A 16301-nucleotide genomic window follows, 5' to 3' on the forward strand; every position below is an offset into this window, starting at 1 on the left:
AGCATCTGGGTACACTTATTCAATGTCCAGGTCACCGCTTACCTTGCCAGTGAGAAGTTCAAAGAGGACAGCACCCAAACTCCACCAATCACAGGCTTCAGTTTCTTCAGTGATTGCTCCAACCTCTAAACACAGCAAAAAAGGTTGATATTAAAATTCCAAAGGTCAATTAAACTTCAAAATTAACATGTATTAGCAAGGTGACCTTTTTAATGCTGAGAGAGCATATACTAAATACTACTGGGCTTTCAAAATTCCTGAAAGTTACTTATCCCTTTGGTCACCTACTGTGGTTGCATTTTTTCTTTTTGACGCAGTCATATATTAAACTGAGACATGTGTTCTTTAGTTGATAGAGGGACACCTTCAAGATGCTATACTTAAAAGTTACATGAATCTACAAGTTCAGCATTTTGCTTAATTTTTCAAATTTGAGAAGGTATAGCCAACTCTACCGCAGAGGTCATGTTTTGTTTTAGAAATAAAGACTCTAGGTTCAGAAGGAACTGCAAAAATCATTTAAACCCGTATTAATTATCCTTTTACAGATTAGAAACCAGAGGTGAAATGCCTTGTCCAATGTCATATAAAACCTAGTTTATAAAACCGCAGAACTAAAATCTAGTTCCCAGTATCATCCTCTCCTATATAATCATTGTTTTCAACTAAAGGAGGAGCATGTAAAATGCAAATTTACCCGTTTTATTATTCAGAAGTACAGATAGATATGCTGTTTTAAACCACAGCTGAAACTACTGGCTAAGATAAGGGCTTTTAGAATATCAACAAATTACAATTGTATCTGTTATCCCTATCTCTCACCAGCACAAGCTCCGAAATGTAATACGAGTTTTCAGGTGTCCTGTTTCAGGTTTCTCCACAAATCAGCAAAAACTTCCCATTTCACCATTTCTGAGGCTTTTAGCCCTTCAGTCATGTTTGATGGATTCTTGCCCCTTCCTAACCACATTCAGTAGTCACTAAGTCGTATCAATACCTGCCCTTTCACTTCCATTTGACTGACCAAATATACTCATTAGTTGTGGCAGGCAGCCCACAATTCCTAACAGTAATGTTCCAACGTTTTTAACTAGTTAGGTTGGAACTTGGATGGAAGTAGTAACGGGATGTGGTGCTCTGGTGCCCTGCCTTTTAACCAATACTTAGTAAATATATGTGCAGAAGAACCACAGAACTCATAAAATTGCTTAAGTCTGGAACCAAAGGTCATGTGGACCAGAGAAGAAAAAAAGAGCCATTCCTATGCAAAATACTGAATTACTCCATGTCAGCAACCTTCTCCCATGTCCCTGCACCTACCCTCTTCTTGTGGGTTTCGTAAGATGCATGTAGCACGACGGCTCTTCACTAGCCCCTCCCCGGCTTTCTTCTCCCTACTGAACTTCATGCCAAATCACAACCTCCACTCTCTAACTAGCCGCTCTCAACTGGGTGGCAAAAAGAACACACAGATATTTAACTAACTCTAACTTCTGCGTGAGTGACCAAAAGTTTCCGCATCCTCCTAGAGTTGTTTCCATTTATAAAACAGCAGCTTGTTTGAAAAACCAAGAACTACCTAACCAGAGATTTAAGCATATATATTGTGTCCCATTCATATGATGGAATAGTACTACAGAAGCATTTAAAATGATACATTCATGCAAGGTTTAAGTATGTAAGTCAATGTCTGGATGTATGATATTAAAACAAAAAGAAGCTATAAAACGATAGAACTCTAATTTTAAAAGTATGCGTTTTGAAAAAAAAGACCGGTGTAATGTTTTAGCGATTTGCCTCTGCGGTGGTGAGATTTTTATTTTCATTCTTACACTTATTAACCTCCATGAATATCTTGTGTTCCCATACAACTTTAATGTTATTATACGTCAGGGAGAGCAATGGACTAGGAATCAGGAGTCTAGGGCTAAGAGTCTTGAGGAATACACTTGATCTCATCTGTAATATGAGGGTTAGATCTGAGGGCCTCTAGGTTAAATTTAGCTCTACATTCTTTGACCCTCAGAGATTTCCTAAAATAGTGATTCTCTCGAAGGACAATTCCTTGGGGGCTCATTCAAAGTGCTTATACTACCCTTCCCTGATGCAAATACACTGTGCCCACCCCCACTCCCAACCTCCCCTTAGAGAGCCACTGACACCTTCAGAAGCGTGTTCTGAAAACTTGAGAAAGGGTGTACGTTCTTAGAAACTTCAGAAAGTGAAAGCAATTTACCATGGTCCTGTCGTCAAGTAGAAATTTTTGCACATTTCCTTCCAGCCTACAGCAGGCCATACATCATTTTCCTCTTCAAAATTCTGCAATGGCTTCTCATTGACCATGAAATGACATTCTAATGTCTTGCTTAATCAGGCATGTATATACTCAGGCATCCACGAGGTCTCAACCTATGAGCTCCTTCAACCGACACACATGAGCAGCACAGACCAGGCACTATTCCTCCCGGGAGCTCCACGCACTGGCCATACGGCCACATGATGTGAGGCCAAAATCCATTTTCCCACTCGCACAGTTAACGGTTTTGTCTTCTAACGTGTTTTTGCTCAAGAATTTAAGGTATTCTATTTTCATTAATTATACAGCAAGTAGTATATATTTCTTAGTTTTATGTTTATAATAAAGGGGATATCTGTTCACAAGACCCAAAATTACTGATCAACCATCCGTTCTGAATATGCTACCAACATGTCTCGCCACTTTCTGTGTACGATTTGTTGCTTTGCTCATACAGATACACACTAATAACGATAGTTGCAACAATTAAAAAGCAGCTAACATTTATTGACTGCTTGCTGTATGTAAGGAACTGTGTCTAACACTTTACATAACTTATTTAAAATTTCCAAGCAACCTTATGGAGAACTTATTTAGGGAAAGTGACTCTGGAGGAGAAAATATTATATTTGTGTGTCCTGGGAAATGAGGAACACATGACCCAGTCAGCTTAAGAAAAGTTGTGAAAAGTAAAGAGATGGTTTTATAGGTTCTAAGAACATACCCTGAGGAGTTCTGTACTAGAGACATACCCCGTCTCTGCTCAGAAAGGTTTCCTGTTAGAACTGAGCAGAGGATCACTGAGATAAGTCTACAGAATGGCAGCAATCAATGGCTAACAGAATTTATGAAGGTGCCTTTTAAATTCAGTAAAAGGTCCAAAGTGCCATTGCCAGTGTGGTCTAGATCATCCGAAGTGGTATGCGCCTGTTCCCCGTATCACTGTTGGGGATGTGCACTGGGGGTGAAATGTGGCACTCTGTGTGTTTGCAGGGTGTGGGGGTCCTTGAAACCACCAGATATGCACAGTACATCTTCCTGTGCATAAAGATTTTTATATGTGTGGGAGGGAGTGGAATATTGTTTTACTATTAAAAGAAACACAAATCTATTATGGAACAGAATGTAAAATTTACATGGATTTGTAAATAAAAATACTTCAAAGCAACTTCAGGATCATATTTTACTAGTTCCCTGGGGTACCCATTTCACATTATCTTCACAGTCAGAAGTACAGTGGTACCTCGGTTTTCCAACGTAATCCGTTCCGGAAGACCGTTGGAGTTCTGAAACGTTCAAAAACAGCTGACAGCTAAGCCTCAGGATCCTGCACTCAGCGGAAGCCACATGACATGTTTGACTTCCGAGGCGTGTTCGAAAACCGAAGCAGTTACTTCTGGGTTTACGGCATTTGTAAACTGAAATGTTCATCAACAGAGACATTCAAAAACCGAGGTACTACTGTACTTGGGTAGAAAAGTTTGAGAGGCACTTCATGAAACAGACAAGGTGTATTCCTTTATTGGTTTCTGTGAATTTGCTCAGCTAAGGAATCTAAGAACTATGTATGTTCATTGGTTTTATGCTTTGAAATCCCTCATAATTTTCTTTCAGCGTCCTTAACAGGTAGATAATGACCAATATGCTGCTTCAAATGTGGACTGTCACAATGTTTGGTGAGCCCCAATCTGAATTATATTAATATACTATAATATAATATTAATATATTAATATAACATTATTAAATATGCCCCAATTCTAATTCTTAGATTAAAATTGTAAAGATATACCCTGAAATTGCATTGCCAAAAAGAAGCCTAAAGTTGTGAGGCCATCAAAACTGCTCTAAAACTACTTTATTTGCAAAATCTATAGACAAAAATTAAGTATAAACCAAGAGTACCGATTTAGAATAAAGCTTCATAATGGCTACTACAAACACCAGGTGAATAGTCAGGTATATGTGTCTAACTTCACAAATAGAGAATATAAAGAAATACCAAATAAATTTGTGAGGCTACCTTGAAAGTACAACATGGTGAAGCTGAGAAATCCCTTTAAGCTCCCTTAAATTTTTTAAATCTCTGGGGGAAAAAAGCAGAAACACATTTTAAGTGATAAATTCTACCACTCTTTTCTCCATTTTTAAAAATATCTTTCCTATAAAACCTAATGTGATAAGTTTCTGTGCATGTCCCTCCCCCACTACTATATTCTATATTTGCAGTTTCTAGGATGGTAAAATAGTGTCCTTATTCTCCACAAATGCAGCAGTACCATAGGCATTAAGCAAAGTGATCGGGGGGGAAATAACAAAACGAATTCTCAGAGTAACTCAGAAAGTGCTGGTAATATTTAAAAATCCTGGATTTTTGTCTCTGAGTCAAAGAAATGTTTTGACAGGGATCTAGTTATGCTACTGTGTGAGCCTGGCTGGGGATGTCCCTGAGAATGAGAGAGCCAGACCTCTAACATTCTTTTTACCTATAATTTTATGATCCTGAAAGTGTTTTCAAAAGCACTCATGAGCCTTTCTCATAACTTCTTCTCCCTCCATTAATTTAAAATGCCCAAAGAGTGGGATTATACTAAAATGAGCTCGCATTCCTCAATCTTCCTGTTTCTCCTTTCTAGAAACAGCCATTCTTCCCTTTTCCTAAAAGACCTGGTGGCAAGCGAAATGAATCAGTGTCACTAAATCTAACCGTTGTCATCTTGTAATGGAGACACAGAATCAGCTCCAGATTAGATTTCAAACCATCCAAAATTTTTTAACGATATCAAATATGTGAGAACAGTTGAGTATAATTTTAGAACTCTCACTTCAGTACTATCAATCTTCATAGTCCAACAATATAGAATCTTACTGATACATACTAACGATTCAAACAATCATATTCCACAAGTGAATAAACAAGTTTCCGTAAAACAATGAAGATATCACAAAATAAATGTGCTTTGCCTACCATGGTTTTTCTCAGGTTTAACACCTCCTAGAACACTTTCAGAAAAAGAATGCTGCCTTGGTAACCCATATCGTCAAAGGGCTTGCTAAAACTTAGAATAAGAGAGTTTTATCGTCCTTATGATAATCAGTAGGTTTACTAAGTCTCCCTCTTACAGTCCTCTTATATAACAATGTTAACCTGACCCCAAAACTATAATAAGCCTCGCTCCTAAAAAATAAAGGAGAACAAACGCAGAAAGCTTGGACTCAGGAAACCATAAAACGTCTACATCTGTATGAGAAGTGAAGGGAAGGCGGGAAAGCATCCACTGAGACCTGAGGAAGTCTGAAAGGCACTGGAGAAACCACGTGATCCGAGCGTTACTAAAATCATGACAGGTACCTAGCAACAGGCCTGCCTTTTAGGACTGTACAAGTTAAACCACATGGATTTGTCAGAGACATGACTCAAAAATAACCAAAGATAATGATAAAACTATGCTGGAAATTGTACAGAAAATGGAAAAGGTTAGACCACGTGTCTCCAACTCAAGCTTTAAGTGAAGATCAACCTTTCTGCACAGCTTTGTAAAGATGTCTCATCTTGCATCTCAAGCAACTGTGGTGCTCTCGACATCCCAAATTCAGAATTGACTCTTCTTTAAGAGACATCACTTTTACAATGCATGATAAGTAAGGGAATCGGACATTCCACATTTATTTCCCTCCTTATTTTTCCCCCCAGCATTTACTCCTTGATGGAGTCGTTGAGATTCACCTTCAAACTGGTGACATCACTTGATTCTGTTCCCTGATTTTTCCAGTAAGGGAGACACACAGGTCATCTCATCCTTCCACTTACCTCTATTACAACTAACCCTAGGTGCCTATACCCATTCCAACAATCTCCAGAGACAATTCCATAACCTCCATCTTGGCAGTATGTCCTGTTGTTGCTATCTTCCTTCCAAGATATGGTAGGAAACAGAGTAAGCAGAATTTTCTTAGACAAGAGTTTCACATATAGAGAAATTCTATTTTAATTTAGGACAAGCATTAAAAAAAAAAAACTGTGGAACTATGAGAGGTCATATATTAAACAAGAAACTAATTAAAAAAAAATTTTTTTAAAGAGGTCATATAAAACTCAAGGAAAAAGCAGCAATTGTTTAAAGTAAGTGCTTATGTAATAATCAAATTAAACCACCATTTAGATTCTGGAAGAATCTGTCACACAAATGACATAGCACTTTAACCAAATATCAGAATGACAGACAATTTTAAAGGCACAGACCTATATAATACACTTAAAATGATAATCAGTAATAAGTACATTTTGGGGAAGGAGAGTAAATATATTTTTCTAATGCCACAGGAATTTTTCCAAAATAATTTTTAAAAATTAACTTTAAACACCTGACCTTAAGAATTCCAACTCTTTCTTTTGGAAAAGAAACATAAGTAACAAAAATACATTAGCTTTAGGAATAAAAGCGAGATCTTTGATGAGTAAGACAGTATGAAAATTAAGCCATACTCTTATAAACATTAAAATTAAATACCATGTACACTTTTATAGTGTCAGGAAAAGAGCTGGAGGATCCACATTTTCCCGAAAGTCTGTAAGTGTTCAGTAAGATTTAAATGTTATTATAAATCATCAAAAATTTGTAACTTTCTTCCCAGAGAGCCAGACTTCATTAATGGCCTTATGTAGGAGTAGAGAAAGGTTAAAAAAGAAAAAAATGTGATCTATTATTAATGACATACTTGGACCAAGGAAAAGAACATCTTTCTTCTGCAATGAGCATTCCACGTCAGCTAGAACATGGAAACACTAGCACTATGTGCCTACAGTCTTTGCCGGCAGCATCTGTTGCTAATTGAAAGGGACTAGAATTACAAAATTCTAGTCAATTTCTCTCACCAGCTCTTGCTGTGTATAAAGATTTTCTATGCAGGGGCTGAGCATTAGTTTTCCACTACAGCTGATGACTGAAGAGCAAAGAAAAACACAGAAGAAATTTTTTTTTTTTATCCAACAATATCTGGAACTAAACAGAGTATATAGCATATCTTTTGCTAGCTTGGCAAATTACCAGTCTGTAAATACAACTATTCACTAACTTTAAAGGTCTATTAATGTCCTAATTAACCAATGGTATATACCTTCTGTTTGGGTGATCTCTTTTTTATATAAATTTTCAGAAGTAACTGTCAGTGTCATACCAATTATGTCCTTTATTTCTAGCTCCTAGACACAGTGCCTGGGACACAGGAGGCAGTTAATAAATGCTTGTTGAATAAATATATCGCTCTTGTGTCTGGGAGCACTGTTCTTTCGAGGCATTCATTCAAAGCTCCTCCAAAGGCCTTATCACATTCATTGAAGTCCCACTGCACACAGAGAGCGACATTAAGTCCCTTTGCACTTTTACATGGAGCAGCTAGAAAGTTTCAAGCGTTATCTAAGACATACTCTGGCTGCTGGATGAAACGCAGAGAAAAGCAGGGTGAGAATGGAGGTCGGCCAGCTGATGACTGAGTCGTCCAGACAAGAGATGACTGACGTGGATGCTGGAGGGGTACCTCCAGTGCTCCCCTCTGCAGAGCGCAACAACCACTACAGTTTGTTCTGGGGAAAAAAGCCCTGGGAGCAGGAAAAAGACAGGATTGGGAGGTAACTCAAGGTTTCCCCTGTCCCTTTCCAATGTAAGGAATCCAGGAACACAATTATATGAAACTTGCTACGAATATGGTAGCAGGACATACTACCTGGTTGCTGGTCTGGTGACATAATTGTCAGTTAGACATTTTGCTTAAATGTTATCAAAGTCATATGCATTTAAGTGTGCTGTAGGACAGCTATACTGCCTAGTTTCCCCTCAAGGTATCATTTTAGATATACAGACATATTTTTCACAGTTTCCACCAACAAGACAAAATGTTTCAACTGAAAGCAAAACCAAAACTAAAAGCCATTCTCAACTATGAGAATAAAATTGCATTTTAATTCCAGGTTTGGGTTATTCCTCTAATACCTATAACCTAAATCATCAAAGTTTAGAAGTTTAAAGTTTAAAAGTCTGAAAGTGCACAACTGTTTAGAGAGACACCGTGTATTTGAAATGAGGTGATTGAGACAGAAGAAATTTACTTGCCGAAGGTCTCACAACGTCTCTGTGCAGAAGATCTTAGTTCTCAGGGTGAGAGCTATCTAGGGCCTGGAATTTGCATTTCCCAGCCCATCCTTTCAAGTGGGCATTTTGCTCCTTTTTCCTTATTTTATACTAGTTCAGAAAATGCTGGCAGCCCAGTTAGCATTTCTACGTTCCATAAAGGCCACCTACAGCCAACATCACACTCAACTGATTATTCAAATGCCATACTGGGGGGGGGGGGGGGGGGGGGTACGTGAACTGCTTAAAAGTTGCCTGTATCACTTTCTCCAATTTGTCAGTGTTATCCCAAGGAGGCCAATGACAGAGGCTAGCACTTTCCAGACCGAAGTGTCTGCAGCCTTGGGGCTCTGCTCTTGTCCAGTGCCACAGGTGATGGGAGAGGCGTGATGCTGCTCCACCTTCCACATACTTGCTTTCTTGTCTCATCCCAGGCTCTAGCGTCTCCTCCTGACACCGCCGCATTAATTCAGTTGGTTTTCAGGTAATTTAATTTCCTGAAACCCTGGGCCTGCTGCATTATAGGTGGGGATTTGGACGTAAGTACAACACTACACTCAGCTAACTCAGGCTAGGCTTGACAAAATATCGAATTGTGCTTCTCTCCCACTACCAGCTCTAAATTTCTTGTTGTCGTGGTGACCTGGCAACCATGTTGAGCTTTTCTGCAATTAACTACACAACTTGAGTCAAAACTCTCTGATTTAACTTGATTCAGCATTCCAAAGCCAAGAATTACTTGTTCGAGGGAGTTTATAAATATCATCACTATACTATTTTCTTGTGAGACAAAATAAGAAACAGGTAACTACCAGGTGACTTCTGGTTGACTGATTATAATTACAATTCTGAGCTCTATACAGTCTTGCTTCCTCTCTCACCCTGCATTTCTAGTTCAAAAAAATCACAGCATGCTCCATTTCCTGTTGATCACATCACAACAACTCCATCCTGAATAGCCATCAGGTGTCACGGTGTTACCCAACCAAAGTCCTTCAAGTTGAATGGTAAGAAAAAGGCTAACTGAAAATTGTGAAAATGACAGACGGGTGTGCTCTCTCTCCCTCCCCCGCCCCTTCCCCTCTCCTTTTCCCTCCCTCTTTCCCTTTCTTTCTCCACTGCTCTGTTGCCATGTTAGGCAGTTACAGCTACATGCACTGTTATTAAAGGAACTTCAGGAATTTGATTTGCTTTACTATCTTTAATTTTTTAAAACCTTAGTAGCATTTTTAAAACATTTATTTGAAGGAAGTATTTGCAAATAATTGTTTAGAAAGAATAAGTCCTGGTTACTTCATGGAAATTCAAAATGACAAGATTTTACATGGTACAGAAACTGATCATTTGGTCGAGGTAGTTAGCCACAGTTCTAGTACCTAATGTTTCACTCAGCATTGCGTCTTCTTTGTTAAACAGCAGAGGTAAAAGATAGTCCCTTTCTTCTTTATAAAAATATGGTGGTGAGGGCAATTCACTGTCTAGTTGCCAAAAATCAATTTAGACCTGAAAATTAAGAAGCATTACACTGCCACTACTACTTCAGACTACAAGTATTTAGTCTTGTCTTCCTCTTCTAAAAAAAAAAAAAATTGTCCAAGATCATAAAGAAAAAGGTCTGGAGTAAATAAGAGGTTAAAATTAACTTCCTTTTAACAACTGAAAGTTTGAGGTAAACCCCCCAATTCTCCAATATCAGGAAGCATCATGAAATGTACACATGAAATGATCATGTTTTCATACAGAAGAGGTGAACGACCATATCAATTCTTTCACTAGTTCCACCAGCTAAAGCATTTCTTCTCTTGAGAGGGGCTAGTATGCTATTCATATTCACTAAGGAGCCAAATAACAGAGACTGAACACTTCACTATTACTCTGTCTCATTCCTACCCCTAGAGACAAATCACATTCTGGCCTGATGAGAAGTATGATTTCAGACGGGGTCTGCTTCAATATGGAGTGACCTTAATGCAGAGCTGAAGGTCACTGGCCCATCATCAGGGGGTTTGGGAGGGCTCCAGGATACTTCCTACCTAAGGATGGATCCCAAGGTTCCAGACCTTCAAACCTATATAAGGCAACCCTTTAATCTTCTTTCCATCAGAAGGGCCTTGTCTGAACAAGGTAAGATGTGATATGACTTGATGCTCTTTTTACTTATCCTAATAGGCTCTATACTCAGCGCACAAGCTTCTCAATATACAGGGATGGCCATCAGGCAATTCCCCTCAGTGTAAAATTTTCACTACTCCATCACAAACTTGAAAAGTTACTGGTTCTCTCAAAAAAGATACAGATTCAGTTTTTATGACAATAGTAACCAAAGGCAAAAGATTAAAAGTACTTGCTAATCACTCAAGAAAAACATTAAAACATTTACTATGTACCAGAGCGCTACTGTTGAAGTTTTGCTTAAGGGTAGGTAAATGAAACAAAAGAGTTACTGTTTGAAGCATAATGTTTCAATGTTAACCACAAATATTTCACTCTTTTAAAATTATTTCTAAAGCTGCCTCTTGTCTTCTTCTTTACTCCTTTGGAGGGGGGACAAAAAAAGACTACACCAGGGACATAGCCATGTTTCCTGGTTATATCATTATTATTTCAAAATCTGTATCTATATTTGTTTACTTTCTCTATCAACGTTGCAGTCCTAAAATTAGATGCCTCGTGCTGATGAAGTTACTTACCCGGGACCCCCAAATTTTCAGATCTAAATGATTCTTTCTTCTTCAAACAATTTTTTTTGGTGAGAATCTTGGCATTCAAACTTCACCCTACTCAAAAGTTGTCTTAGCTGTTTTCTTCTAATTATTTTCCATAAATGTCTCATTTCTACATGATGCACTTTATGTAAAAACTCTAAAATATGTACTTAGAAAGTCCTATACATGAAATAATTCTTTTAACCCTCGATAAGAAATCAGTATTTATCCTTGGAGGAAAAAATTCTTGCCTTGATAAGATTGACTTAAATTTTGACTAAGTTTTGTATAAGAAGGGTATTAGAGGATTTGACGTCTGTGATCTTTTTTAATACTCAACAAATCTATTTCACTGCTGGTAAATTAAGGCCTAGAAAGTCTTAAATAACTTGCACAAGGTCATACAACGTGTTTATGGCTGATATGGGACAAATATTGAGGTTTGGTAATTCTCAATTCCATCTCGATAGTCTAAATTTTAAAACTATGATGGCCTCCTGATATTTTAAGCCATTCATGGTCTTGGTCCTAGATCTAACTATCAAACGCATAACTATCACACAGAGCACCATATTTAAAAAGTAACCAACTGTGTGCAAAACATGTTTATGGAGAAGAGAGGGGGACACCACCCTCCAAAGATATATTCATGGACTATCTGATCAAGTCAGACTAGAAGAGCAAAAGCTGGTAGTAAATAAATGTCATGCTCTAAAACTGAATTTTGCAGACAGTTTTCAACATGATTTTTTCTGTTTCACTTTTCCCTGTCAGCTGGGAGCTGTTTCCAAGTATGAAATCGCCTGAGAGAGGAAGCAAAGCTGTCATTTGACATCTGGGAGCATGGAGATTGGGCTGCAGTAAAGAACATTTTGGACTTCTTCGATTTACACACATATCCACTTATAAATTCTCAGGTCTGAAAAGTATTCAATGAGAAATGTCAATGCAAATTTCAAGAATTTATAAACGCTTACAGTGGGGTGGAAAATAAAGGTGAAAGACACAGACTGATAGCATACCATACCAACTTCTTAAAGGCTAGAAAGGGAAACTTCAGTGGTGACATATGCACACTAACATATAATGTTACTTGTCTTAGATTGCATATTAAGCTTTCAAATACAGTCTTTTGTATTTATATGCTTACTATTATAGATTCTATTTTCTAGCTGCTTTTTTGTGAGTCAAAACTGCTAAAGAGTACTGATGAAAAAAATACTTCTTGACATTTTATTTTTCCTTGTGTCTTAAAATGCAACAACAGAAATTTATTCTATATTATGATACATTAATACTTGCAATGATAAAACACATCAACTCCTTTGAGTGCGTGTTCATGTGTGTACACAAGTAGAAATAAAATCAGAAGAACGACACGGAAGTCCTCTGGAGAACAATAACCAGTTTACTCCAGTTTTTATTCTATGATCGCACACAATGAAGAACAGGAGAACCTGTCTAAAAGTCTCTTCACACAGCATCTGAACGTCTCCTAATATGGAAACTGGACACGGTGATGTTTATATTGTCATGCTATACAATCTGCTCCTACTCTGGGGACTATGTCTTTGCTCTTTCTCTTCCTGAACTCCGGTCTGTTTCTCTGGTATGAAAGGAACCCATTTACCATGAATGATGTTTATTTAAAATAAAACCTTTCTAGAGAATCACCCTCGATAATCTGAGGATACAAAGTGAACCTAAAAGGAATGGCTTCTACTTTGAAAACAGGGCTGGGTTTGATCAGTGAATTCGTATTCTCAAGACCCTCTTGATGGGCCTGCAGCTGCAGCCATTTATTTGCTGGCTTTTTCACAGATGTAGACAGAGAACGCTCCATGGTTTTGTCTTTTTGTTATTGGATTTGTTTTCTTTAATATAAAAAAGTGGCAACTTTTTTTTTAAAGTTCTTCGTTTTGTTGCAGAAACTTGTGAATATTGAACACCCTTGTTGCAATGACTATGGCTTTTTATAATCTAAGATCACCAAGTTGGCAGAAACTGTACTTAAATAACAGAAGGTGATCATTTGCATATCAAAATTTATCTATCTTGCTTTTCCCCTCAATTAGACCAAAACATGTTGATTCACAGGTTTCTGTGTGTGTGGTTTTTAAAAAAAAATCTTATTTATAGAGCAGAATAATGGACCCCCTGCTAGTTTGGCATTTGCTCAAGTTTCTGTCCATGTAAATCGAATCTGTTACTGGAAATTTTTCTCAAAATATAAAGGCACATCATCCACAAGATTAAAAGATACATTGCTAATATTATAAAGCACAGGGGCAGGTGGATAATGTTTTTAGGACAGATATGTGATAAGGGTTCCCAGGCGGGAGGAGGGGCGGGGGTGGGGGGTAGGGGCTGCATGCTGTTTAAACGTCAGTGAATCATTCTCATCATAGTCTTGTGACAACTTTCCTTTCTAACCAAACATCAGATGCTTAACATGCTTTAGAGTAACTTGGGCAATAATTCTAAGGTTAGAGTTGGGAAATGGGAGGGTTGGGGTTGGGGTGGGGGGAGAATTACTTCAACCTTTAGTGCTTCCAAAAGAGGACTAAGCATTCTATGTCCCCATGTATTCATTGGTTTGTGATGTTTAGGCATTGAAATATTAGTATATTATCATTACTCCCATCCCTTTGAGAGGAGGAGGAAAGCCTACTTGCTGTTTTTATCAGGAGCAATGCTATTCAATCTGGGGACAAACAGTAATCTACAAATTTTCGCTCCCATTTCCCTTGCATTATAAGAAAGGGGCAGGAATACACAGACTTCACTGAGTTCTGTACTCAGTCGGTTTAAGATCCTCCAAATTAGAACAGTAGCATTACTTTTGAGTCAAGGCCATTACTGGTTTTATTTTATCCTGTTGATAAAACAAATTAATAGGCCCAAGGAATGAAGAGACTTTCCACATTGTTCAGTGTGTGCCATAATATTAGAACACTTTTGCAACTCACAAAGCTTGAAAGTACAATTCTTTTATGCAAATAATTAAAACAAAGCAAGCCCTTCTCCAGACTACAGCTTTTTTCAAATGTTAGTGAAGGACAACCTGGAAGATGAGAGCAAAAAATTAATTAATGGTAGACTGCCACCTGCTGGTAAACTAGAAGAATTGTAATTTCTGTGAAAAGGCTTAAAAATCAGAACTTGGAAACTGATCTGTATTAAATTCAGTATTTCAATACACAAAGCTGAAAGTATGTATCTATTGATTAATGTAGTAGGTTTTTTCCCACATATGTTAAAACTCTCAAGACGTCAACATGCTATAATGTTAAGTAAATATGACTGTACTTCAAACTGAAGAAAAATAATCTGCTAGAATGACAAAGTACAATCCTACAGATAGTTTTCAATAAGAAAGTAACAATATTAATAGGAAATAATGAGTCTGTTATAAACATTAAACAATGCCCAAGACAATTTCGTTTTAATATGGTTTACACTACACTTGACTTCAGGATTTAACAGAATTTCACTTAAAATACTCCCCAGATTTAATTTTGATTCTAAAACCTCCAAATTCATTATAATTAACTCATATATTTATGTATATTGGTACATAAAATGTTATTTCTCATCAAATTAGAAAATGAGAGGATCTGTTGGGGAAAAAAAAGAACCAGATAATCATAATAAGGTGATATTACTGTGAAATTTTTTTTGTTATCCTATTAACTAAATCCTACTAATAAGGTTTCAAAAAACAGCATAGTACATATTACCTATTTGCGAGAAACAAAAAAAATATAGGCATGCTCTACTGCCCCTAGGAAGATATAAAAACAAAACAGCCCTAACTTGGGGGAAAAAAGAGAGTAACAGTAACAAGAAAATCCAAACCATTGTTTTCAGGAAATAGTTTTAGGATATTTGCTTTGCAGGTTGAAAAACTTTGCTATTCCCCAATACAGAAATAATTCCTAACAATGAAGGTTGTAACTAAAAATAAGATCACTCCTTCAATCCTAATTATAATCATTTGCCATTATGCAGGGAAACAATGTTTGCCTCAGTAATACACTGGTCAGTTAGTAAGCACTAAATACCGTATTAATCAACAGCTAAGTAGATCACGTCAATATAGTAAGCCTGAGCCCCCTTTGAAAGCCGATGGGGTGACAAGTGAAAAAACTTTGGCCAGCCAAAGAGGCTGAATGCTAGGCAAAAGGTGAACGAACTTTGGGTTCAAATATAGCCCTATCTGCACTGATGACAGAGAGAAACTAACTCAGTTCCAAACCATGTGCATCAGTGACCTGTAATTACCAACAAAGGATCTAGCACCCCCAGAAGTAAACTTCTAATTTTTATAAAATAAAGACAATATAGTAAGAGCAAGAGAAACCTGCTGTGTCAAATATTTGGCTAAGTAGACTATTTTAGAACAAGAAGAACAAGCTTCCTAAAATTTTTCAAATATAGAAAGAACACTTTTAAATCTGCTGTAAAATGCCAGGTTGGCTCATCACTGAGTCACAACATTGTATTATTGTCTTTTGTTTTGTTTTTTAATTCTGTGTTTTACCATATTTAGCCTTAGGAATATTGACTGTCCTTTTAGTCAACTGCCTCACACATCTTAATAAAAAGCACCCATTTAAAGAGGTTCAGGGTATTTTAAGGTCTTTCTAAACACTAAGAAGTTAAGACAGTTCTAAGACAGAATTCACTGCCCATTCTACAAGTACAAACCCATTTAACAACAAATAAATATATACATACACACATATACATGTACATATAAAACATTATGAAACTATATAATGGTTTTAGTCCCCCAATTTTCTTTTTTGAAAGGTTAAAGAGAGAACCAAATCCAACATATACGTGGACTGCTAGTGACAAACACAACTTCTACAAAGAAACGAGAGCTGCCGAACTACTTTTTCAAGTGAAACACGGTTAGGAGATGGCGCTAACCTGGAGCACAGTACATTCTCTCTATGGCATCGCTGTCACAGGAATCTTCAACCTCACTCCACCTGCTAAAATACGTTAGCTGAATGTGTCCTAAAAACAAAACGACAGGAGAAATCAAAACATTTTTCTCTTCCATTTTCTGCAGAAGTGAACTGTAATTACTCCTTTTGTAGCTAAAAACAGTATCATTAAGAATAATGGCATCATTAAGTACTAGAAGCTATTACTGGGGGTGA

General features: G+C 37.3%; 1 protein-coding gene across 4 annotated transcripts in view; it reads right to left on the minus strand.

The window, feature by feature from the left end:
• The window catches only part of RPS6KC1 (ribosomal protein S6 kinase C1), a 141408-nt gene that overhangs the window by 11531 nt on the left and 113576 nt on the right, over nt 1-16301 (minus strand). For all 4 annotated transcript variants that reach the window (XM_074322170.1, XM_074322171.1, XM_074322173.1 and 1 more), the window contains 2 exons: nt 16066-16155; nt 43-125 (listed from right to left, as the gene is read on the minus strand). In XM_074322170.1, coding sequence (XP_074178271.1) covers nt 43-125; nt 16066-16155 — 173 coding nt within the window. The remainder of the gene's footprint in view (nt 1-42; nt 126-16065; nt 16156-16301) is intronic.

The sequence above is a fragment of the Rhinolophus sinicus genome, linkage group LG17 (genome assembly GCF_036562045.2).
Source record: "Rhinolophus sinicus isolate RSC01 linkage group LG17, ASM3656204v1, whole genome shotgun sequence".
Lineage (NCBI taxonomy): Eukaryota > Metazoa > Chordata > Mammalia > Chiroptera > Rhinolophidae > Rhinolophus > Rhinolophus sinicus.